The sequence below is a fragment of the Scardinius erythrophthalmus genome (genome assembly GCF_964197995.2).
Source record: "Scardinius erythrophthalmus genome assembly, chromosome: 6".
In the NCBI taxonomy this organism is placed as follows: Eukaryota; Metazoa; Chordata; class Actinopteri; order Cypriniformes; family Leuciscidae; genus Scardinius; species Scardinius erythrophthalmus.
The window spans coordinates 19,278,570-19,302,975 of NC_138226.1; the positions used below are offsets into that span (position 1 = coordinate 19,278,570).

The 24,406-nt window shown below is 40.5% G+C and overlaps 1 protein-coding gene across 4 annotated transcripts in view; it reads right to left on the bottom strand.

Moving 5' to 3' along the window:
- The window catches only part of zeb2a (zinc finger E-box binding homeobox 2a), a 49,934-nt gene extending 25,755 nt beyond the window's left edge, over positions 1–24,179 (bottom strand). For 2 of the 4 annotated variants that reach the window (XM_081367482.1, XM_081367481.1), the window contains exons 1-2: positions 23,976–24,179; positions 22,509–22,639 (exon numbers count right to left, since the gene is read on the bottom strand). In XM_081367482.1, the coding sequence (XP_081223608.1) occupies positions 22,509–22,632 (124 nt within the window). In that variant the 5' untranslated portion in view covers positions 22,633–22,639; positions 23,976–24,179. Of the gene's footprint in view, positions 1–22,508; positions 22,967–23,975 lie in introns of those variants that run through there. The other 2 variants (XM_081367483.1, XM_081367484.1) reach the window with 2 other exon arrangements.
- Between the last annotated feature and the right edge of the window lie 227 nt (positions 24,180–24,406).

Here is a 24,406-nt window from a genome sequence, read left to right on the forward strand (position 1 = left end):
AGAGAAAGAAGCGAACATCTGACCGACCGGCTGTGTCACTTGATTGAGCTCAACTTCCTTTCAAATGAAAAAGAGAATCTATAGTCGATAGACAAAGTTGTTATATCAGAATGTCATGCCCCTGGGATTTACGTTACGTTATGTTTTTCTGTACCAAAACCATTTTTATAAACGTACACAATATTAATTAAAACAAACTATAATATGAACTGTGCTGTCACTTACAAACTACATGCCTTAGTGCTACTATATGTACACTACAGTTTTTTGTTTTGTTTTGTTTTGTTTTGTTTTGTTTACTTTTATAAGAAATGAATACTTTTATTCAGCAAGGTCAAATGAAATTGATCAAAAGTGACAGTAAAGACTTTTACATGGTTACAATTTTAAATAATAATTAATGTTTTTTTTTTTTTTTTTGCTTTCTATTCTTCAAATAATCCTGAAAAAAATGTATCACGGCTTCAACAAAAATTCAAACCGAAGTCTGGAGGAACGGCTCCTAAAAATTCAGCTTAGCCATCACAGGAATAAATTACCATTTAAAATATATTAAAATAGAAAAGGTTATTTTAAAATGTAATAACATTTTATAAATATGTAACAATATTACTGTTTACTGCATTTTTATCAAATAAATGCAGCTTTGGTGAGCACAAGAGACTTATTTTAAAAATATATATATATAAAAAAAAGTCTTACTGACCACAAACTTTTGAACGGTTAGTGTTAACATATATATTCTAACATTAATATTATAGTAAGACTATAAAAATTCTGTCAACATTTACATGTTTTGTTTACATTTATAACATTTACATTTATATGTCCAGGCTGATTTTTTCCATACAAAGGAAGTGAATGGGTACTGGATCTGTGAAGCTCTAAACATGACAAAAAGCATCCTAAAAGCATCATGAATGTAGTTCATACAAATCATGCACTTTGAGTGCAAGTCTTTGAAACAAAACATTACATTTGTGTGAGGAACAGACCACAATCCACAACATAAGCTGATATTCACTAAAAAATCTTCCTCTTAGGCAAAGGCAAAGCGCACAAATTTCATCTAGGTTGTGGTCAAATAAATAAATAAATCAATCAATGGTGAAATTAGTCATGATGGTGAACATCATCTTTAAATAAAGGGGGAATATTTTCAGTAAATTAGAAACATTTCTTTCACAACCGTAAAATGGTAGACGGCTTGCTCAAAAGATTCTCAACATAATGACAAGGCAATTTTTTTACATTTCTAGAGCTTGAAAACAGTCCTTACAGTCCTAAAAAAAAAAAAAAACAGCTTGGACATTTTGCTAAATGTTCTATAAAAGAAAGAAAGACATACAGGTCTGAAATAGCATGATATTAAACAACAGAATATTCATTTTGGGTGAACAATCCTTTAATATCAGTACAAATCTATTGTGGTAAGGCTGGTTAGGTGAACAAAGCACAGTCACATAGAAGAAGAAAAGAAGAAGAAGAAAACACTTCACCTCATCATACCGGTAATGTTGCTGCAACAGTGTGTCATTTGTCAAAGGGGGGGGGAAGAAAGCTCTGTAGCTGTTTGTCTCCGATAAGGCCCTAACACATGAAGATATGAACTGCTCTGTTTGTGAATGTGAGCATGTGTTTGTTTGAGAAAGGTATTCTCCCTTTTTCTCCTAACTGTAACTAATTCTACTTTTACACATTTTATATCACATTCATTTGCAAGAAAACCGGCTTTGGGGAATCACCTTGATCTGTTTCGAAAATTCTTCAAATCTAAAAAGTTGCCTCAGAGAAGATGAGCTCCAGTCTAATGTCATACAGTATGCCCGTGTAAATGCTAGAAATGATGAAGCCATTCCGGCTTCAGCAGCCCGCTAGCCTCTCAAGGGGACGCAAGGCCTACTTCCAAAAAGCTTGAATTATTTATTGACCTAGGTGGGAGTGCTCTCTGGAAATGTTCAAACCCTTTTTGACAAAAGAAAGCAACATGTTTAATTCCTAATGTTTCAGATCAAAACAAAAATACACCATCTTCACGTTCTCCATACATCATTTAATGATGACTTTACAGGCAAACAGTGCGCAGTATTTCAATCTGTTGCTATATCCTGATTTACAATTTTAACATAAAAATAGGTGCCCTCAAAACACACATTCACGTTCGCGCACACAAACATAGCACTACGACTTGATCTTTGCCAGGTGGCAAATAGTACCTCAAGGCTCCCTGGCCCACACATCTTAATGTGCAGTATGTCAGATGTGCCGAGTTGACCTTTCACCTCTGAGAGACTGACTGCAGGGAACCCTTTGTTTCACTTCTAACACATTTCAGACCTTACTATGTATTGTAATCTCTGCAACTGGCTTGCGTTGGTCCGGGGCATAGAATTCATTCTGGTTTTTTTTTTTCATTCCCTTGTGAAATATTAACTGGTTTGTATGTGATGTAATTTATGCGTGCTGGCACAGAAGCATGCCCTGCCAGTGGAGTTCATTTTTGGTTCTACATCTCTGAGCACAGACTTCACATCTCAGCATGTTTAAAAAGTTAGGAAATTTAAATGGATAGACATTTCGATGATAATATTGTTTGGTATGTTCTTTCTACTTTTTCCAATTTTTGACTAGTGTAACCGGAGGGGAGTTTGACATGGAGCTTTGTGTGTGTGCGCGATAGTGTCGTGATGTAAATAAGAAAAACAAATCGTTGCAAAACCTCCGTTCTTGTTTGCCGTGGATATTCTAGTACGAGTGTTGTTCAAGTAGATCAAGGGAGCAGTATAATATCTGAGATTAAATGTGTGGGGCATCTGGGGTTCTCTCGCCGAACAGGATTTATGCAATTATTCTATGATGAATAACACTACAGATATCACCAGAGCCTCATGAATATTCGTGAAAGTCACTGTATGAAATGATCCCATTCCAGTACATCACACACAAGACCATTCGTAGGCTTCCATCTCGCACACATTCAAGCACATATGTATGCATGCACAAAAAATAATGTCAAACTTCTTTTTGTCCTTCTTAAACAGACAAAATGCCATTTTTAGCCACTCTCAGTGTGTCCTTCCACCTATTTGCTAATTTCCTGTGAAACAATTTTGCAGTAGTGAAACTATATAACTCAGCAGACCTCGATCGAATGGCCACTGCAGCTCAGCGACCCAGATGAATGTCCACCAACAACACACAGGCCTATACCATGTAAATCTGACCTCTAGCCATGATGTTTGACTACTGAACACTGAGCTACACACTTGCTTTCTAAATGGGTCAGTTGAGTAAAGGACATTTACAGTACATCGCCACTGTACAAGCCACAACTAAAGATTCCACTGCATCACCAAAACATGCCAAATGTGTAGGCCTACTACATGATTTTATACAGTAATATAGATATGTTGTTTCCTAAACAAGATGAAATTCTCAGTGGGTTTTGAGGAGAAACCACATCATTAATCAAATAAAACATAATAAATAAATCATTTATTAATAATTATTTCATGAAAAAAATACTTTTTTATAATAAATAAAGTTACAAAAAAATCAATACTACATAAATAATTAAATAAGATCACAGTCAGTCACTAACACTAAAAGTAAATGTCTCGCGAAAACAGCTTCATTAAAGATGTCTCATGTGTGCTGAAGATAAACTACGCATGAAAGTGAATGACAAATTAAGATAAACAAGTTTGTTTAGACCAGTGAAATGTAAATTCTGATACTGGTCTCCTCACACCTGTCCTTGAGCTTACCACTTACAGATATCATTTACAGGAAACAGAACTAAATACAGTACTTTTTTTTAAAGGATGACTATTTTCACACTTAATTAACACTTGTTTTTTCTCTTTGCAAATATTTTCCTGTTGTCCTCAGCAACCTGAATCCAACCCATACATGACTACTGTGTACCAATAAGATAATGTGAAAAGTCCTATGGGGGAATTAATTCAAGTGTTGAATTAATGGCAAATAAACGGGTCCTCAGTGGAACTGCATTATACCTCGTCTAGCTCCACACAGATGATTCGTCATGTTGATAAGTGGACAAAGGCCTAGATTACCCTAACAAACCCTGCTTTGTGATCCTGTCCTCCGGTTAAAGAGGGCACAGGGAGTAACGAAGCAAAAGGTACCACCGTCTGTCAATTTGAATCAATTTACACATCAGGGAACGGCAAGCCGTGTGTCCCCCAGTGCTACCTTCACAGTGACAGATGTACGTCTACAACATGTGACCTGAGAAAACGACCCCTAAAAGCCACCTGCCCCCTGGGCACAGTGCGGGTAATTTGTCCCACTGTTCCTATTTGACACTGTCGATGGCGATGGTTGTCTGAGGTAAGAGGAACTGACAACCATGGACTCCCCTGGGCAAAACTTTCCACCCAAGTGAATCGGTAGGATGAAGGTTAAAAAAAATTCTAATAAATGACTTCTGAGTAGTCATTTGGTCTTCATTACTCCCTCCTCAAAAACAAAACAGGACTATAAAAGTCTGTTGCTTCCTTGGCAAGCATATTTTGCAAGCAACATGATAACTGTAAAATACATACCTTTTGTCTTGTGTGTTTAAAAAATATACACTGTATTTCAGAATGGCAAAAGGTTTTAACACTCTTTAAAAGTTTAATATTTAAATTCATTTTGGTCAAATATTATAGAATCTGTCCTGGCAATTGAACAACATTAGCATTAGCTCCAACCGTACTACTGCCTACGTGCAATCCCTAAAGTATAATACAGCCTTAAAAAGCTATCGGAGCAAGACTGACTAGCTAATCTATCCTATGATAACAAGAACATAGATTAAAGGAGAAGAGTTGGCTGCACAGTCAAATTTATATAAAAATGTACAGTGGGTCATAATGCTAATGAAAAAACTGAAGAGTTGTTAAAAACAAAAAAACTCTTTTGAGATGGCCCACACAACAGTTTCCCTCAGTCATACTGTACAATAATGATCAATCTCAGTGGAAATAACTTTTACTCCCATTTAACAACAACCCAAATTTCCTCCATGTGGGCCTGTGGCCAACACTGACGATTAGTTCTCAGGCTAGCATGTAGCAGCTGGACTAAGCTAGTGAAAAAATACGTATGCCTCCATCATGGGTGCGGAATGTGACAGCTCATGCTCATAGCATTTTTCCCCATCCGCCTCCTTTTGATTCAACAAATCGCCATAAACTTTTCCTGTCATCGAAGTGCATTGTGGAGTGCAGTGGGTCCCAGCGGGGGAAGAGCCATTCTTGCTAGCTTTTCACACTCATATTTTATTTCCTTATTGTGTTTGGACTCCAGCCTACAACATCCAGGTGGAGATGATTTCAAGGGCAAGCACCAAAAATGTGCTCTAGCAGCCAGGGATGGACAGGGATAACTAAGCAAGCTCACCTCTTGGCGCTGAGCTGCCATTTTGTGTCCAGCTTTGTATAAACAGGTCTTTCTTTGGAACATGTGGAACACAACGAAGAGATTCAGGACATCAAGTACACACTTAACCAACAAATACACTGTGCTAAATGTAAAGTTTAAGTGGATATGTGAGGAAGCAACTCTGATTGTATTAAGCAGAAGTCATTGAATCAGCCCTTTTGACCAATAATTAGCCTACCACAGTTGTTTCTTTGCCACTTCCTGTTTTATCACATGACTGCGCTAAAATACAGAAGCTGATTTTAATGTGAAAACCTAAAAGACTAATTTGGGGGAGAAAACCCCAAGATGTTATGGGAATCCGTTTTTTTTTTTACATTTCTCATTGTCATGAATTAAACTATATGATGCCCAATAAGAACTCGCCTCAAAACCATCAACACGCTGTTAAATGCTAATTCGCAGAAATTATATTAAAGCTAAAATCAAGCTATCACAAAATAATGCTCTGAAAAACAGAGGAATATAAGATAGTATACATAAGTGCTCAAATTACAAAGTGCCAATTCAAGCAGTAATCCAATTCGCGCCAAGCACAAAATGACACATAGTTCTTGAGAACTCGCTATCTACCTGGTTATTAGCAAAAGCTACATTTGCTTGATGAAAGCACAGCCAAAAGAAGGCCATCCCCAGGAAAGGAGGGCTGGTCTGGGCTTCCTTTAACACAGCAGGGTCTGGTAATAAATGCTCGGCCTTTTGTTCCCCGCACAGTTGGCAGGAGGTTAGCCAACAATACAGCAGCCATAATGCCCTCTCCCAAGGGATGCTAGAGGCTAACACTGATTCTGTTACATTGAGTCGCAGCAAAAAGAAAGGCTAGGTCATGAACTACTTTTTGAATCACCTCAGCATCAAGCCATTGTTTTGTTCTCACACTAAAAACACGCTTTGAATCCAAAGTTCTTTCTGTCATTTAGCTGGTCACATAATTGTGAACATGCACTACAGCGCAAGGTGTCTTTGATGCATATTGTTTTCCAGGCTTACTATTTTTAGGTGTATGTGACTGACAGCTATCTTTGGACCGCTACGGTGGGAGACTGCAAGATCAAAAAGGCTACAGCTGTCTGAACCCCAGCTTGTCTCGCAACCTTAAAGATCACCCGCCGACAAGACCTAAATTGCTGATACAATCTACCCATAGATGGCGGTTCCCTGCTGTAGGAAAGGCCTGTAGGGCTGTAATCCCAGCAGACCCTCAAATGCCCTGAAAATTAGGCCAGAACTTTAGTCTAGACTCATGAACCCTGGTGGTGTCAGGTTGCCAGGCCACCTGAGTTAGCATGTGGCCCTTTATCTCCACACCAGCATGTAATGTGTGCACCTCTGCGGGGAGGTAGTAGAGGAAGGGGTCTCCGGCAAGCGTGCTCAGGTGTTTTAACAGCTGCCGACCCCCTTTAAGCTGTGAGGGTGGTTAAAAGCACTAGGAAGTGACCGCTTGATCAACTCCAGATGTCGAATAATAAGGAGTGGGGGGACGACACCTACAGAAGGTAGGACTAAAAATGTCAACCCGCCACGTCTCATTCCTGAGTCATGCTGGCATCTTACTGCCTTTAGCCTGGCAGATCACTCCCAGAGATACTTATTACTGAGGGAGTGTCGCAGTACAGAGTAAATCAGGAAATAGGGGGAGGAGCTTGAAGATCGACGTGCACTTCCAAATAAATCCTTCCATTACCGGCAGATTATGCCTCACGTCTCCCCCCACAGACACCTTTAAGTCATGTAGCTTACCGGCTGCCTTACCGGTGAAGTCGGCAGCGGGATAAACATTTTGAAAATGGAAACCCGAGCGCAACTATCCAAAGCCACAGACTGGGACCTGCGCCACCATCTCTCTGCTCTTTAAATCCCAAAGCATTGAGACACTAGCATACCCACTCAAGGTGCACTCTAAAGCAAGTGCGTGGAGGACCCTTCTCTCTTTCTTTCTCTCCTCCTGTCTTTCTTCCCCAATCAGTCCTAGGTCAAATTGACTATAGGCTCCAATTAGCAATTGCCTGGTTCTATTGTGGGAAAACAATTTGCCACTTAAAATGGGACTTCTCAAAATGCTCAAGCTGTTTTGCTTAGAATAGTTTTAAGAGCACTAGTCGTTTTTAAGAGTCTTGATAGTGCAGCAGAAATAGGGATCGGTGTGAGGACATTATCGTATCTTAAATAGAAGTGTCGCTGAAAAGCAGAATGAGTTACAGCTATTATCTTAAAAAGCTCTCTGTACTTCACACACCGATCCTCACGCATACACACACGCTCGCTCTCTGTGCATTTCCACATTTTACTCCCCCTAAACACTGGTCTTGTTTTTCTTCAGCCACAATCCTACATGAAGTCTGTTAAACACTCAGCACATGTACAGTATGTAGGAAGTACTCGCACACCACTTCTTCACACTGTAAGTTCAGTTGTATCAGTTCAGTAGCGTCACTTTTCAAAATAGCCTTCACTGTCAGCTTCTGTGGTATAGGTGTGGAACAGTCATGCCCTCAAAGATCCGAACCATGTAATAGTTTAATTTAAACAGCTTCAAAATGACAGTAATAAATGCTTACAGTTATAATTGAGCTACAGCAGATTTTTGCACAGCCGGTCTACAGTCGTCATCTGTCTGTTAAAGTATGAATGAAATAGAAAATTTGATATCTCCACCTCGCTTGTGTTGCATTTGACTTTTGAGTTAAAAGCATGTTGTGTGTCACCTCGGTCTTCTTTCAGGGGATGTGCATAACACCAAGGACAATTGTAGTCTGATTAAGGTGTATACATGATGGACAGAGTCGAGCAACAATAGCATTATCTAGCTCTGTTAGTCTAACTTAAAAAATCAGACCATTACAACTGCAGTCTGACTTAAAAAAGACTAAGAAATTTAAGAAGATAATAAGAAATTATATTTAATAATAAATTATTGTTGTTATAATTACTAAATTTACTAAATTTACTATTACTATAATAGTTACTAAATATTGTGTAATAATATAATATAATATAATATAATATAATATAATATAATATAATATAATATAATATAATATAATATAATATAATATAATATAAAATAATATAATATAATATAATATAATATAATATAATATAATATAATATAATATAATATAATATAATATAATATAATAAAAAAGTTTATCTTATTTGGTGATGTATTTTTCAAGCCTATTTTCTGTTGTGTCATTGGGCGAAATAAAATAAATGAATCATATATATATATATAAAACAATTATATTATGTTTAATATTATATTATATTATATTATATTATATTATATTATATTATATTATATTATATTATATTATATTATATTATATTATATTATATTATATTATATTATATTATATTATTACCCAAGGAAAGATAACATTTATATTGAAAAAGAGCTGGAAAAAAGCACAAACAAATACTACATTACTTAGTATTTGTTTTAATTGTTTTAATTATTTTTTACATAACCGCTCTGAGTTCTGGGTTATATTTTGCAAATCATTCCCAGTTTCCTTGGGGACACCTTTTTATTGGTTCTCCCATCTTGTTAAGCGAATGCATTTCTCAGCCAGGCAAAAACGGAAAAAAAGAAAGAAGTATCCTAGAATTTTAGTGGGAAGAACATAGGCCCACCCACATGATGCAGGCTAGGCTGTGCTACACATTAAAGAACAGATTTTGCACAGTTGGAAAACGGGATTTATTCATTTCCCCAGGTGGAAAGAGATATTGTTGCCTCGCTTAAAGGGGCCCTGTGAAACCATGCAGCTTTTATTAGAACGGTTTAATATTAATCATTCTGTTAGCTGCTGTGAAAAGCAACTTTAGGTTTCATAGTGTCACGTCCCTTATATACAACAGGACAAATATTTCCACAGATCTCCTCAGACAGAGAGAAAAGCTGTTTTTCTACACTCGTAACCAAAAGCTAAAGGACTAAGACAAGAAATGCTCACAGTGTGTCTGGTAAACACTCAAAGTTTGTTTGTTTAGAGTGTTAATTATTTATATATGTTTGAGAAGGCTTCTATTGGACTCAAACCATGAGCAGTGACTAAAATTTATATTCGAATCAAGAAATGAATGGTTTCCTGAAGTCCAGTTGTTGCATTGCCAACCCAGAAGTATAGTAAACGTGTTGCTAGTTAAGATCTAATAATAACAACACAGCTCCACACAAGCACAGATAGTCATCACGTATGAACAGCTGGACTTGCAATAAGCACAGTGAGGCTGCTTATCAGGAATGAGTCAAATACTTAGCAAACCATATTGCAATTGTGACTTTGTTACTGAGCAGCAGAGGAAGTATAATAAAGAGGAAGTCTAAAGCTTTCTTCAGGGCGTCTTTAACCAGCAGACAACGCTGAACATCGTCTTTTAGCTTGTGTGAAATGTGTGTTGTTATGAAGATGTTCTTACCTATGTTGATTAATAGATGCAGCACCGGGTGAGACAGAGAAGAGAAAGAGAGAATTAGTGCATACAATTAAAATAATGACCAAACACATAAGGAATTATTATGTGTTTGTGCATATTCACCATATATTATATTAATTATATTATATTTGAAACTCTTATTTTTGCCATTATGAAATGCTTGATATTTTATTCTATGGGATAACCATATTCAAGGCTATACAACATATCACTTCTTTTGATCTTAGGTTCACAGATATATTTTCTCCCTCTTTCACATGATGTGAAAACATTTCCTGACAGTTTTGGCTCTTGCTTTAGGGAGTGTTCGAAAAATAATTACTTTTCCTTCAATTGGTTTGAATAGTAACTGTAGACATAACCAGATCTTAATGAATGACCTTCTGGTCTAGTGAACGTATGCACATCTAACATGTTAATTACTGTCTGGTATTGCTTGAATCAATTTGCATTTAACCTAGATTTCCAGTTGACAGGGATTACACCATGTGATTAGTGTGGTCAATATGAACTAATACAGACTACCTTTACAAACGCCACAGACTTCTGCCTTTAGCATATTCATTGGATTTATAGTTTTGTTTTATTTTGAGAAGTTTCCTGCATCTACTTTATAGAAAGAGAAAAAAAATAGTGAAGAAAATACAAAAATTGTAACTTAATTGGTCAAGACTTAAAAGTCTAATGCTTTAGCAGTGTAAAAAGATAAAAATGAAACTGGAAAATATTCTTTATTGATAACATCCATCATATGAAGTACATAATTACTAAACTGTTAATCCGTGGTTAATATGCCTTCCCTCAAGCTGTTCATAACAAACCAGGCATTACACACAACACTATGGTCTCACTAATTCCCATGTCTCAGACATGCAAACAAAAGACCCCCTTAGACAAGAGGTATGACCCCCACCCTGGCCTAGTGGGTCACCTATTTGTGCCTCCCCGTCTTCTTTCCCACGCCAACCTCATACTCATTAGGGCCCTGCATAAGGAAGAGTGTCTGCTGGGGCATTAGTTTCAGGTGAACTGGTTGACATTCTGGTGCCCCAGAAGGATTCCCACTCCTTCCACCCTTCCCGTCCTGTCTCCTGTCTCACCCCACTTTGTTTATTTGTTTGTTTGTTTGCTTCTCCCTGCGTACTTGGTTGCCAGACAGAGATAACTGGTCCCCTCCATTTCAGCAGCGACTGCCATAAACAAACGACTCATCATGTATATTAACATACACACACACACTTATGACAAACTTAGCAGAAAATATGTCTACTCTTACGTAGTCTTAGGAAGCCAAGCAAATGTAAAGTGTGTCATCTTAAAGGCCACTGATATCTCATCAAGTTCACTTCGGTATATTTCAGATGAGCCCTGGTTCAAATCAATGCAACAGGAAGTTCCCCACGCACTGTAACGGCTCATGTCAGAGTGCCTAATTTAGGACACAGTTGAATCTCCACCCTTGCTAAAGTGTTTTGGAGAAGACGTCAGCAGACCTTCTCATTCTTCACAGAGAGGTGCAGTTATCACATAACCTGTGGAAAAGGGTGGGCGCCATCCCGGTTCTTTAATTAAAAGGGAGAGACTGTAAGCAAACTCATCCTTTTAAATGTTTACAGATGGCCATGTGTCAACAGCTCGCTGCTGATTGCCGTCAGTAGAGTAGCAACAGACAGCTGGAGCATACTGCTCCTCTCAAACATTCGACTATAGTTATCTCATGTGGTATGACTGTTTTATGCCACTTCCTATGTTGAGAAACATTCTGAGTAACTATTTCAAACATAAAGCTGCAACTTTTGACCAAACAAGCATCTTTCCAGCAAATATTTGTAACCGAGCAGCTACAAAAACATATGCTTCATTCTCACCTTATACTAATAAGAAAGCCAGTTAAAAGACATTCACCCTGCAGTCATGGGAAATAAGTGTAGGACTGGCCTGGGAACTGTTTATTTGACGCAAGCGCGCTGTTGACAGCATGCTTAGCTGAAAGAAAAGAAAACTAAGGTAAAAAGCAACAACAAGTGAACAAGGGTAAATAGCTTGTTCAGACAAATTTATAGATAACATTCACGGTCAGTTCGGAGGTTCCTGGAACGTTTTCGGCCAATGGTTTTTGTTGGCACTACTAATGTAAACTACTCTTCCTTGATTCAGATGAAATGGGAAATTATTGGCTGGTCCCAAAGACATCAGCTACCCTTACATGACATGGGATTGAAACTCAAAAATCCATCCAACAGAACTCGGTTCACAGCACCCACCACAAAAATGCAGGGATGTACTGTGGTGTATTTTTAGGGAGAACATGGAAAATGAAAATGGTAGTGCTCTCTGTGGCTTCTCAGAGCTCTTTGCCTCCAGGGACAGTAACCACCCATTCTAAGGAAAACAACATGTACAAGTACAAAGTCTGAAGCAGTGACTCGTCCAACCTAAAATGAGCTGGCTTTTCAATAACAAATATCTCAGCAAAAAGCAATTCAGTTCCACCTATTTCCTTTCTATTCTAATGTGCTGTTCTGTCAAGTGAATGATTTTTGAGATTGTGACAAATTGTCTCTCAATGTACTGTTTTAGTCATCTCTCTCATTAGACTGGGATGGGTATATGCCAATGGCCACATACCAATGCAAAGAGAGAAGCCTCACATGGAAAAAATACATATATCCCCCCCTCCTCACATCACTTGTATCATTACACTGGCCCTTGACCCTATTGCATCTGCTCTCTCTAGGGGAGACATACACAAACAGCAAAGGCTGTTTGTCAGAACTGACGCCATAAGTTTCTGTTTGACTGTATCATGTCTGACGAAATAAAATTAACAAATCTCACATTGAGCTCCTGTGTGGTTATTTCAACAGCTCTCTTGGCAAATGAGTCAATCACCGGTCTGAGTAATCTTGTTACCTGTGAAATGCATGCATGCCACTTCTATTGGCACAGAACTACTGAAAAGGAGGCTTAGCTTGGGCAAAACAAACTAGGCGTTCGAAAGAGCCATAACTGTCTTACTGGCTATGATTTTGTTTTGAAGGACCTTAAAGGACCTCACGGTCTGAGGAACCTTTCACATTACAGATACAAGGATGACTAAGCGTCACAGAATGTCTTTTGGTTCTGACTCTGCAGAAAGCACTCTGCAATATGCTAGGTGCTGTTGGGAATTAAAGAGCACCTTATTTTTATCACCCTGATGCTTTACACCACATTTGTGGGGAACCATCCGTCTCACGGGAGCTCACAACATTCTGAAGCACCTTGTCAGATGCCGCCTGACCTAGTCGCTCCACACAGCACCCCAGGGGAGAGAAATAAAAAAGAACGAAACAATGACTGAGGGGTTGTGTGCAGCCAAGAGGAGAAATGAGGGGAGGAGGGGAGGTGACAGCGACAGGGAAAGAGAATGGGAACGCTCCGATGCTAAGCCCACCGCTCTACCATTTCCTCCCCCTCTGCATACACACACACACAGCCAGGCCATTGTACACCCAGGGGGCTTTGCAGATAAATGGCCGCATGTTAACCACATTTGACGTGCTGCACAAAAGGGGACACCGCGGGTCCCATGACGCAACCTGCAACAACTGAAACCCACCGCCCCCCTGCTTCCTCACCTCACCTCCTCCTCCTGCTTTGCCCATCCTAACGGAGAGAAAAAAAGACATGAGGTGCAGCGATTGGGTGAGGCTGGGACGTCAAGTGCAGAGAGAGGCAAGACAATTTGTCGCTAGGCTGTAAAGACTCCTCAGCATTATGCCTGACTGGGCTTTTTGACCCAATGCCATGTCAGAGCAGTGACAGGCCCAAAAACTGAAAAAAGAAGACTTGAAAGTTTGAAAGACTTTTATTTGAAAGACTTTCCTTTCTGTAAATTTCCAAAGAAAAACATAAATGTAATTGTTGGAAATTTAAAATAATAATTATAAATAATAATGTTAATTTGTTTTGTTAACCTGAACAAATCTAAAGTGACATTTCAAAGCTGGTGAAATATAATGTAGCTTAACATGATCACTCGACTTTGGTTAATTAAACACTCCATAGGTATGATGAATTTACTGTCATCTAAAAGATTGATGGGACTTTCAGGACCCCTAAGCATCCGATTGAATCGCATTTGTGATGACAGGCCTGCAAACAGGCTGTTACGGAGCGGAAAACTTTACTTTGAGCATTTGCCATGGACCTCTCTTCCTTTGGAGTCCATTCAGGTACAAAAATTGACCTCTGAACACCAGAGCATGGGAGCCAGCCTTCACTTTCACTCCTGCACCCACTCTCACAAGTACAGAGCCAAAAAAAGTATGTTTGGGGGGAGGGGGGAGTGCTCGCTTTGCAGCGCCAGCACTAACCTTTTCAGCCTCGTCACGTCTTTGATGCCTGACGGACTACACAAAAGCACCTGCTCCATCCCCGGAGAGCTTCTTTGGTTCCCCCCGCACCAACCCCTGCTGACCTCACCGGCATTCCATGCCTTTGGGGGGCCCTTCCCATGGCTACCTCTTCCTCAGCTGCCCCCAGACCCTCCCGCAGCCGCCCCCTTCACCCCCCTAATCCCACAGTAAACACGGCAGGGCCGGCCTGTTTGGAGGATGCACGGGACTTCTCACAGAGCTCCAAGGAAAGGTGCACCATGGATAGGACCTCGTTGCGTGGGAATATGGGAGGAGAGGGTACAGCACCTCATTGAGATGCAAAGGGGTCACTGGCAAAGTGAAAACCTCATAAAGTGACAAAGGCCTCTCCAGGTTGATGTGGAGATGGGTAAACTCTTTTTAGTTAATGCAAATGTAGGATTCAATGTGGTGCGATAAAATAATTTAAATCAATGCTGTAGTCTTGGCTGCCTTAACAAATGGTGTAGTTTATAACTGGAAAGTTCACAGGTAAAAGTTTGATTGGTCGAATAAGCAATTATTCAGTGTTTCCTCCCACTTTTGTCTTCAGTTTAACAAAACAACATTGTCATTGCTATCCGTGTCCATCTGTCTCAATGTGTGAGATATTAGAGAAAGAAGGAAGAAGATAAAGAAACATCGAAACATTGTGTGTGTGTGTGTGTGTGTGTGTGTGTGTGTGTGTGTGTGTGTGTGTGTGTGTGTGTGTGTGTGTGTGTGTGTGTGTGTGTGTGTGTGTGAGAGAGAGAGAGAGAGAGAGAGAGAGAGAGAGAGAGATCAACTAGTGAATTGACAGCTCTGAGCTTTTTTTTAGCTGTGTCCTGTTTTCTAATACAACGTGGGAAAGGAATTTCCCATACTAGATACATCGTATACAAGTGGAGGACATTGTAAAATGGAGAAAATAAGCTCCGCACTATCAATAAGTAGTCCTCACACATAACATGTAATAACTCTCTGTCTCACACCTCAAAACTCAACACAAGTATCACTATCCTTGCATCCCTGCATGTTTGCACAAAAGCTGGAGTGTGAAGTGAATCAGCAGGCGGTGCCACCCTCACATTACAAATGGCTTGATTGGTCCTTCCCCTTTTCCATTTCCTGTGTACCTTCCCAAAGCATCATGTGACCTCTACAACATCTCTAACACTCCCCTCCCCTCTCCTCCAATCGCTACCCGCCATACCCAGCCAGCGCTGCTAGACAGCGCACTAATTGCAGACATGCCAGGCTACCACCATAATAAAGCTGGGAGTTGCTTTGAGGGGGGGGGGGGGGGTGGCATGGCTTGCTCATTTGCGAGGATGGCTGAGGAAGGTGCCACACATGAATATTTCATTAGCTTTAATTGCTGAGGAACACTTTCTTTATGGCAGTCTCGCCAAAGAGGCCGCCGCTGGTAATAACGAGGCCTGGCCCATTGTAAAACTTGAAAAGATGATGGCATTAAGACCAGTGATTTTGCCAGCCTGAAAAGGTGGGTTCAGTTGTACCATCTGGATCTGTGGCACACATGGCAATTCAATCCTGCGACTGCCTAGCAATTGGAACACAATTAAGGCCTGACATCATTCAGTTACAGTAGACCCTCAGGGCACCCTGTACATCAATATAAGGAAGTCTAGCATCGTTCAGTCTAGCAATTGAACTTTAGCACTTCACAACCAAGGTTAAGTAGAAAAAGATCAAACCCTGCTTGTTTTTTTAATTATGAAGAAAAAAAAAATTCCCACACGCACTATTAAATAAACTTTACTTTAAACACCTTTGAGCAGCTCGGGTTCCCTATTGTGAATAAATGCACCAGTTGAAGAGAGTGAAAGAGCTAGTCCATGCAAGAGTCTCATTTGTAGTAACCAGAGGCTGCTTTGACGGGGCCATCAGATCCAATCCTCCTGAGTGCTAGCGCTTACACTAAGGAAGAGGATCATTTAGCCCAGGAATGTAAAGCACAGGACATCCTCCCTGATAAGGAGCAGGCATGCCTTGCCCGAGGTTGTGGGCCAGGAGTTATCGACTTGAAAGGCAGCAAGTCAGCACTACACTCCTTGGCTTCTGTGAGCGGAGAGTCTCCTCATTACTTTAATTGCTAGACCTGCAAACCTCAAAAAAAGTTATGCCCTGTAATCTCAGATGAGAGCCCTGCTGGTGGACAGTAGGAAAAGCAGTAAAACAGAAAAGGCAGAGCTCGGTGACTGCTTTCAAACCTCACCTCAGATAATGATAAGACACAGCAGATTCGAGGAGTGACGGGGAGTGAGGTGCTACAAACGCAGTCTGTCTGTCAAAGCGGAGGCATAGAAGGAATGCTGTCAGGAGTAATTCCTCAGTAGTGTTCATTTCCTGAGGTAGCAGGTTGACATTTGCTTGTGACAGTGCCCACAGCCCCTCTGTCCCAGGCAAGTGCTGGGAATAGCACCACACTTTCACACTGTAGAATCCACATCTGTGTCATAGGAAGATGTCAGAGCCCATTGTCAGTCCGTTTACTTTCACTTTTATGTTGCAAATTGATGACTGAATAAGTATGAGTTTAGATAACAAGGCTGATGTAATTACAGCTATTGGCCCTTCTAACATAGACGTGCATGTTTAGTCTGATCTCAGAGCAGTGCCTGTGACTGTGGGTCAGAATGAAAGAGGCCATTACACTCAAGCTAATCTCTGAGAGCAATCTATTCCAATTACTTAACCACTGTATCACAGGCCAACATCTCCACCCTCATCACAGCAAAGGGAAGATACGCGCTGATAGACTGTGTTTTCCTAGCAGCTCAGTGAGGGGAACCTTCAAACGCAGATTACTGGCAACAAGGCCGCAGCCCATGGACACTGACTCTTTCGGCCTGTAATATAGATCTGGCATTAGGGCGGGAGCATTGTCAACAGAGTGGGCTTTAAGAGGCATTCACCCATACATGGGAGGTCTGGGCCCACAGATGTCATGACACCTTAATCCACCGATCCGTTATTGATTGTTCCATGTGTCTGTGACCTTGCCGGAGGTGTTCCACTAATCAAACGGGACATGTCCATGTGAGTGTGTACGGTGTATGTGTGGGGTTTGTGAGAGAACATCCATATGTGTAGGCAAACATAAGTCGGACTTGAGGGAACAATTTACGGTGATTCCAAATTGTCGAGAAATAGTGAAAAATAGAGGGGTTAAATGCAAGAAAAATAACTTTTATCAAAAGCTTATCAATTTTGTATGCACGTTATAATCACAACAACACAAACACACAGACATCCCAGTCACGCTCAACCTTAGTTCCATTCATTATCACCGGGACTGTTGTTTCTGCTGCCTGCAGTGACATACCTCATTATTGACCTTGGTAAATCCTCGCTGTTTAGGCTAACGGCAATTCGGCGCCACAAAATGTCACAGCGCTACTCTGCACTCACTCATGAAGAAAATGTGCACATGGTTAGTTAGGGGGAAGACGCACAATAAACTCTGTCAGTCACCTTGAACGACAAACATACACGTCCACGGCCGAGCACCTTGAACAACAACAGATAACTTGTAAAGTACAGCCTCTGACTATGGAAACATCACACACTATCTTAATCACCATGGCCGACGTGGGTGTTTTTGGCATTCTTAGGCCAACTACCCACACCCAACGTAGCGATGGACTGCATAAAACAAGAGCTGTGGTATTTGAAGCTGTATCATCTAGTAGAGAGTGGGAGAGCAAAAGAAAAGAGGAGGGAACAGACTCACTACTGTGAATTGCCCATTCCGGTTAGTCACAAGTGACACAGGACTAACGAAGCCTCCGGTGGTGTTCTCCTGTCCCTCTTAGCGGTGACAGATGTTAGGAGAACAGAGTCAGATAAAGCTCTCTGCACTAGCTTGGAGAAAGAAAAAAACTGGGGGATGGGTTTAATGTAGCTGAACTTGGAATAAAAACACCATAGTTATGCCACGGTTAGACAGTTTCCTGCCACAAAGTATATAGGAATCTAAGCATCTCCTAGCAAATATTCCAAAATATCACAAGCTTCAGCGGGATTCTTTGAATCGGCATGTACTCAGACCACAATGCACTTTGTGCAGATGCTCCCGAGACAACTCCTCTACCTAGACCCTTCTAATCTCTCCCGTCCAGAGAAGAAGTTTGAGGCACACAATGGGGGCACATCTCTACACTAATGTATGTTCCCTTGTCTTTGGCAGATAGCAGACTGCTTTAGCTTTAACCAGCCTCCCTGGGCCACCAGCATACAGCTTAATGCGATAATACGGCCGCCCGGTGAAGCATTAGGCCTTCTGCACCCCAGCAAACAAAGGACCCCCTCTTTCCAAGCAGGGTCCGTCCCCTCCCCAGTGTCCATAGGTGTTTGCTGAAGTAAATCGGCCTAAATCCTGCACAGCTTGGCCCAGCTGAAAGGGGAGGGGACTTGAATGAAGGTGTACAGATAATCTCCTTTTCTTACAAACAAAAAAAAAGTCGAGGGGGGAGGGAGCGAAACAGATAAAATTAAGAATTCATATCACATGGTGCATTTGAGTATTCTTACGTTCCCTCTCTCTCTCGGTATGCCTGTGGATTTGCATTTGTGATCCCTGACCTATTGAGGTACAGGGGGAAAAGCGAATGAAAGGCTAACACAATAATGGATGTCTTGTCTGTCAGTGAAAAGGCACAGGCGTTTGGCCCCTGACTGGATGTTTTGTCTCACTTCGTGCAAGCGATGGACTGCTAGAAAGTGTCGGTCCTGAGAGTGGCATCTGTCCCGCCACCCATACACATCCATGAATCTCTATAACCAACGTCTTGTTTCTCTTATCTCTATATCTGGGTCGTTGGCTTATCTTGAATATGGCAGATGTATGGCAACTTTATGGGGGGTATTTTCAAAAGAAACTAGTCAAATAAGTCAGCTAAAACTGAGTGTGTGATTTTGCTACAAAGTGACAACATAAACAACTAACACCTAACGTCTGTAGCAGCACTTTAAAAATGAATTCCACTTAGTCTCAAGCACTTGTGATATTTCTTTTGGGTCCATAAAACAATCTGTTGCTTGCCCCTCCATTCCCCCTGCCCCCAGCTCCCCTCCCGTATACACACGCTAACTTGTTTTCTCTCGCTCAATTCTTTCTAACCTTATCAGTGTCTTTTTTTTTTTTTTTTTTTTTTCTCTAAGTCCCTCCCTATTCTCGCTCTCTTTCGTCTGCTATTCGGCCGTTAATAGTTCCAGACTGGCATCCAGTAACATTATCTAGCCATTAGTAAGGACCCCGTCCCTCGCTGGGGCAGTTGACTGGCGTGGGCAGCGTAACCAAGGGAGTTTAACAATCGCAAAGAGGCACCAAAGTTATGTCACTCTACCTCTATACCTCTAGCTCGAGATCATAGTTTCCACCTTTTCTCTCCTTACTCGCTCTCACTCTCCCTTTCTCCTTTCTCTCTTGCGCTCTTTTCATCTCTGGCTTTGGGATGCTGAAAGCGAGAGAGTGGCCTGGCGGCAGTGAAAGGGCTGAATTGTGATTAAGAAGGAGGAGAGGAGCTCCTTTTCTTTGTTCTGCCCTCGGGGGTGTTTACTGAGGGGGTGTGTGGTGGAGGAGGGAGTGAGGGAGGGAAAAAATAGAGAGAGAGAAGGAGAGAAAGAGAGAAAGAAGGAAAGGGGGTGGCTGAAACATGGCATAGCAGATATGAAAGGCATTCAGGTCAGCACAGATGATGGTACTACTGGAGAGCTACTTGAGATTGGTGTGTGCATGTGTTTTAGAGAGTGAGACTACTATTTGTATATTTGCAAGTAAATAACTGCAAAAAAAAAAAATTTGTTTTAAAGCTGTATTTAGTAGGAAGTCGTTAAAGGAGGGTGAAAGGTATCTGCTGCAGCTGCATTCACAATGGCCCGGTTGTGCGCAATACGTGCCAAAGACAGTACACTAGACACCCTGGTACTGCCGATTATAAGAGCATGCCAATGAGATGCCCCAATGACAAGCCATTGTCTTAGCGCTTTGTCTCGGTGAACCTGCTAGCCTCTTTATGCCACCCGAACAAATATCACACAATGTTCCCTTCATAGAAACAAGTGATTTAATCTGTTAGCTGCAGTGACTCAATACAGTGACTTCTCACAAAGGCTTCTGATCATCTGTATTAGTAGCTCTAGCATCGGTTTCTAAACGGGCCAAAAAACGAGAATGAATCACAAATAAATTTGAAAGTGACAATTGTAGTCCACATCATGGACAAATTATGCCTAATAAGTGAAAAAAAAACATGAGAGAAATTAAAAACCGACACAGCTGAGCATCACGTCAAACTTACAATGATGTGTCATTAAAGAGAAAGCAACACACAACAACAGAACCATGACAATCTATAGAAAGCTGCAACTTTATAGTCTTGCGCCTCTGACAGTTTTGTCAAGCTGGCCCTCACAGCTGGATGTGACGTGCTGTGAAAAAAAGGGGGAGGTTGGGGGTGTGGGAGGGTAAATGACAACCACAACACAACTGCAGCCAGAGAGCGGATCGAGTTTCACATAGGGCCTAATGTGACCTCCCATTGGGCCCTCAAAACAGTGGGGTGGGGCCGCACTGCAAAGAGAAGAGGACCTGAACTACAAACTATAAAAATAAATTTGGATTCATTTTTTAACAAATCTGTCATTTTAATATTCAGTTTCATTTTAAATTGGATAAAATGTGTCTTTGAGTTAATGAGGCGATAAAGTAAACAATTGAATTTTTACATTCAATAATACATTTTTAACTGATCATTTAAAATAATAATATAATTGTATGTAATTATATGTAGGCTTAAGTGTGTAGCTGTTCAACAGAAAAGTATCCAACTAGTCAATATTATTAATGAGTGTGTATTCTTTCTCTTATTTACATATATAATAACGGCAAGTGAAGACGATTCAAAACATTTTATTCAACTCACGTCTCATACAAGACCCGTTTTATAGTCATCGCCGGATATGTATTATTTATCTACTCCTCTACTTATTTTCCTCAAATACATTTTCTGTCATTAAAAAGAAGGGACAAAGTCAATTTTCCAGAAAGTTAAATAAATGAGTAGGCTAACTAATGTTTTCCCTGGTAAATGTTTTCAAATAGCTGAAAATAATTATAATCATTTCAATCCGAATCACGAGAACTTCAGTCATTTTTGCCCCCATTTGAAAATAGTTTCAACCCATCGACTTTATTCAGTGTTATACACTCCGCGACAGGCTACATTGATTTTAATAAAATCAATAGATCGCATTTAATAAAGTATCGAGGTCAAACATAGCTACCAGGGTCCGAGAATGTATATAAATTCTACTCCCAAAATAACTAAAGCAATATTTGCATTTATTTACATAAAATACAGCTTGATCAGCATAATAAGAAGCGTTTTTAAAAATATCACACTCTGATTCAGTTAAATTCAATCTTTTCTTTTTACAAAAAAATATATTTATCTATAAAAGAAGGACGGAACAGCGTGGGTAATAGTCTGAAGGTGTTTGTAGATGTGTTTGTTTTTCTTTGTGTCTAAAATTCTCCTCAGGCCAATAGCCAACAACAGGACTTTTCTTTTTGTTTCATTTCCTTAGGATCCCAACAAAAACAATCGTTACTTCAATTCACGACAATGACCCCTTCAACGCAAATCCAAAATCATGTGTTTAATAAGTCATAACGTTTGTGACTATTTATAAGTTAAGAAAGTGGCGAAAAGTGTCCCAACACATAACCTGTAACCGTACAGCACTACTTTACTCCTTTACAACTCCACAGAAGACAGAAGTCCATAACAAGTATAAGTGTAAAAGTTTGACAAAACAAATACAACACCCAAAACAACTTTCATACGTATTTTAAAGTATTTTAGAGCCGTATTGTGTCCAGCAGAAGACACGCGTGCGCGCACGCACTCACACACACATAACGGTTTTGTGCTGTGAGATAATAGACGCTCACATCTGAACTCTCCCTCTAACTCCTACTCTATTACAACTTAAACATTTCCACGGCAAGGAAAACAACTTAAATCAGTAGGCTTATAGCTACCTTAAGCACACTGCAAAACAGTTTACACTGTTGTTGAGTTTTCCGCACTCTTCTGTACAGCGCTTCAGTTGACAACGCACAATTTCACCCAAATCCAACTGTGTTTTAAAGACGCGAGAACAAGCCCGAGACACGTTTTTCGACATAAGATACTTTCTTACCGTTCTTTCTCCTCGGGTTGGCCTGTTTTCTCCTCTTACACCGGGGACCCTCCGCCATGATCTCCTGCTTCATTGATAAGAATGGGTCAGATGGCAGCAGTCCGCATGGGCTCCGCTCCTTCATCCAAGATCTAGCAACCAACACACACACGGCAACAATTGGACTCTCAGGGCAGGAAGGAGGATGTGTGTCGCTCACAGGAGAGCAAATGATATTTTGGGGGTAGAGTGACTGAGATGTCCGAATGAAGTTATCCAGGAGGGTTTGTTTAGAGGGACCGTGAGCGTCCTGCGCGTCGTCTGATCTTTTGAAGTGTGTGTGTGTGTGTGTGTGATCGGACAGCAGCGCGTGAGTGCGCGAATGAAGGGGGACGGACACACCGACACCTTCAAGTCACCATAAAGCATGTGCTGTGCGTATAGAGCATATCATAGAATGAAAAGCGATTAAAGTTTCCGGCAACTTGTGTTTAGCGGGCATGGCTTTATAGGCTAGTTTTTTTTTCTTCACTTTTCACTCTTTTTGCTTTAAGTTGTTATAAGCATCGGTTCTGGTGGGCTACTTTCTTTGTGAGTCTGATGGATGTAAATATTGGCTTCATAATTTCTCTACTGCCTGACTTATACTGATTGACCGAATTTAATTAAGCATAATTACTTTTCTTCGGAAATGACAGGATATTCCCGTTATGTTATAAAGTAGCATACCGTGCTGATTAAAAAGGTTTGCATATAGTTCCCTTTCTTTCTCTCTCTCTCTCTCACTCTTTTTTTTTTTTTTTTTTTTTAATATGGAAAGGATCAAAAACATTACGTGTTGCATTTGAGTACTCTTCTAATTATTGCTTAGAATAAATCTTACATTACTTGTCAGTTTATCACAATGTAAAATGTAAAATGAAATGTGCAGTATTGTGATGGCGAATGCTTAAAATAACACACGGAATCAAAGCTTGATAAACAAACAAATAAACAAGGCACATTACCCTCTCATCACAGTTTATCTCATTCTCATCACAGTCGTCTTGGACAATTCATGGATACGTAGGCTATATGACAAAATTGAAATTATTATTATTTTTTTAGCTTATTTATGGAATTTAATGTTTAAGTATTTAAACTAAAACTATAAGTCATGTGCCTAAAATCTAAAATAAGATTGAAATGAGATGCGGATGAAAAAAAAAAGTGTTGTGTTGTTTTCTAAAGGGAAAGCATCCGTTTACGAGAGCCGCGTAAACATGCACTGATAAATTTAACGAGCGACATCATCACCATCATCCCTGCGTGAAGCTGCCGGTGTGTCAGCATCCGTGAGGCGCGCGCACCTTTCTCACCTTCTCACCTGAGCCGACTGAAGCCAAGTTGATTGAAATCTCATATTCGGGAGGGGGTTAAAAAAAGTAAAACAGGCTGTATAAAAAGCATCCACAAGGACTCAAGTACACACGAAACAGGCTCACCTACCCGATTCTATATGAAAAATCCCCCAAAGAGCCGGTTAGAGGGGAGGAAAACGCCACAGAGATGTTTGGAGCGCTGAGGAGGACTATAATGAGGGACCGTTATTCCTGATGGACAGGTTTGGACTGATCTCTGTGAGCCACAACACGGAACAAACCTGAGGACGCACTGACGTGTTCCGCCTCTTCAGATGACATTTCTGCGCTCTCTCTTTTACTTTTGCGCTCCGAGACTCTGACACACACGCCACCTATCTTTACAGGGCGGGATAGATGGAGAAACACTGAAGTCGTCTGATGAATCAGATCAGGTGCTCGCGTCTATCGCTCTGCAACACACAGGTGTGACTTTGGAAAGGTGAGGCTGTGGACATTATATCCTGTAAGCGGAACAGAGCAAGAATGGTTAGAAATCGAGCATCGACCGCATGCACG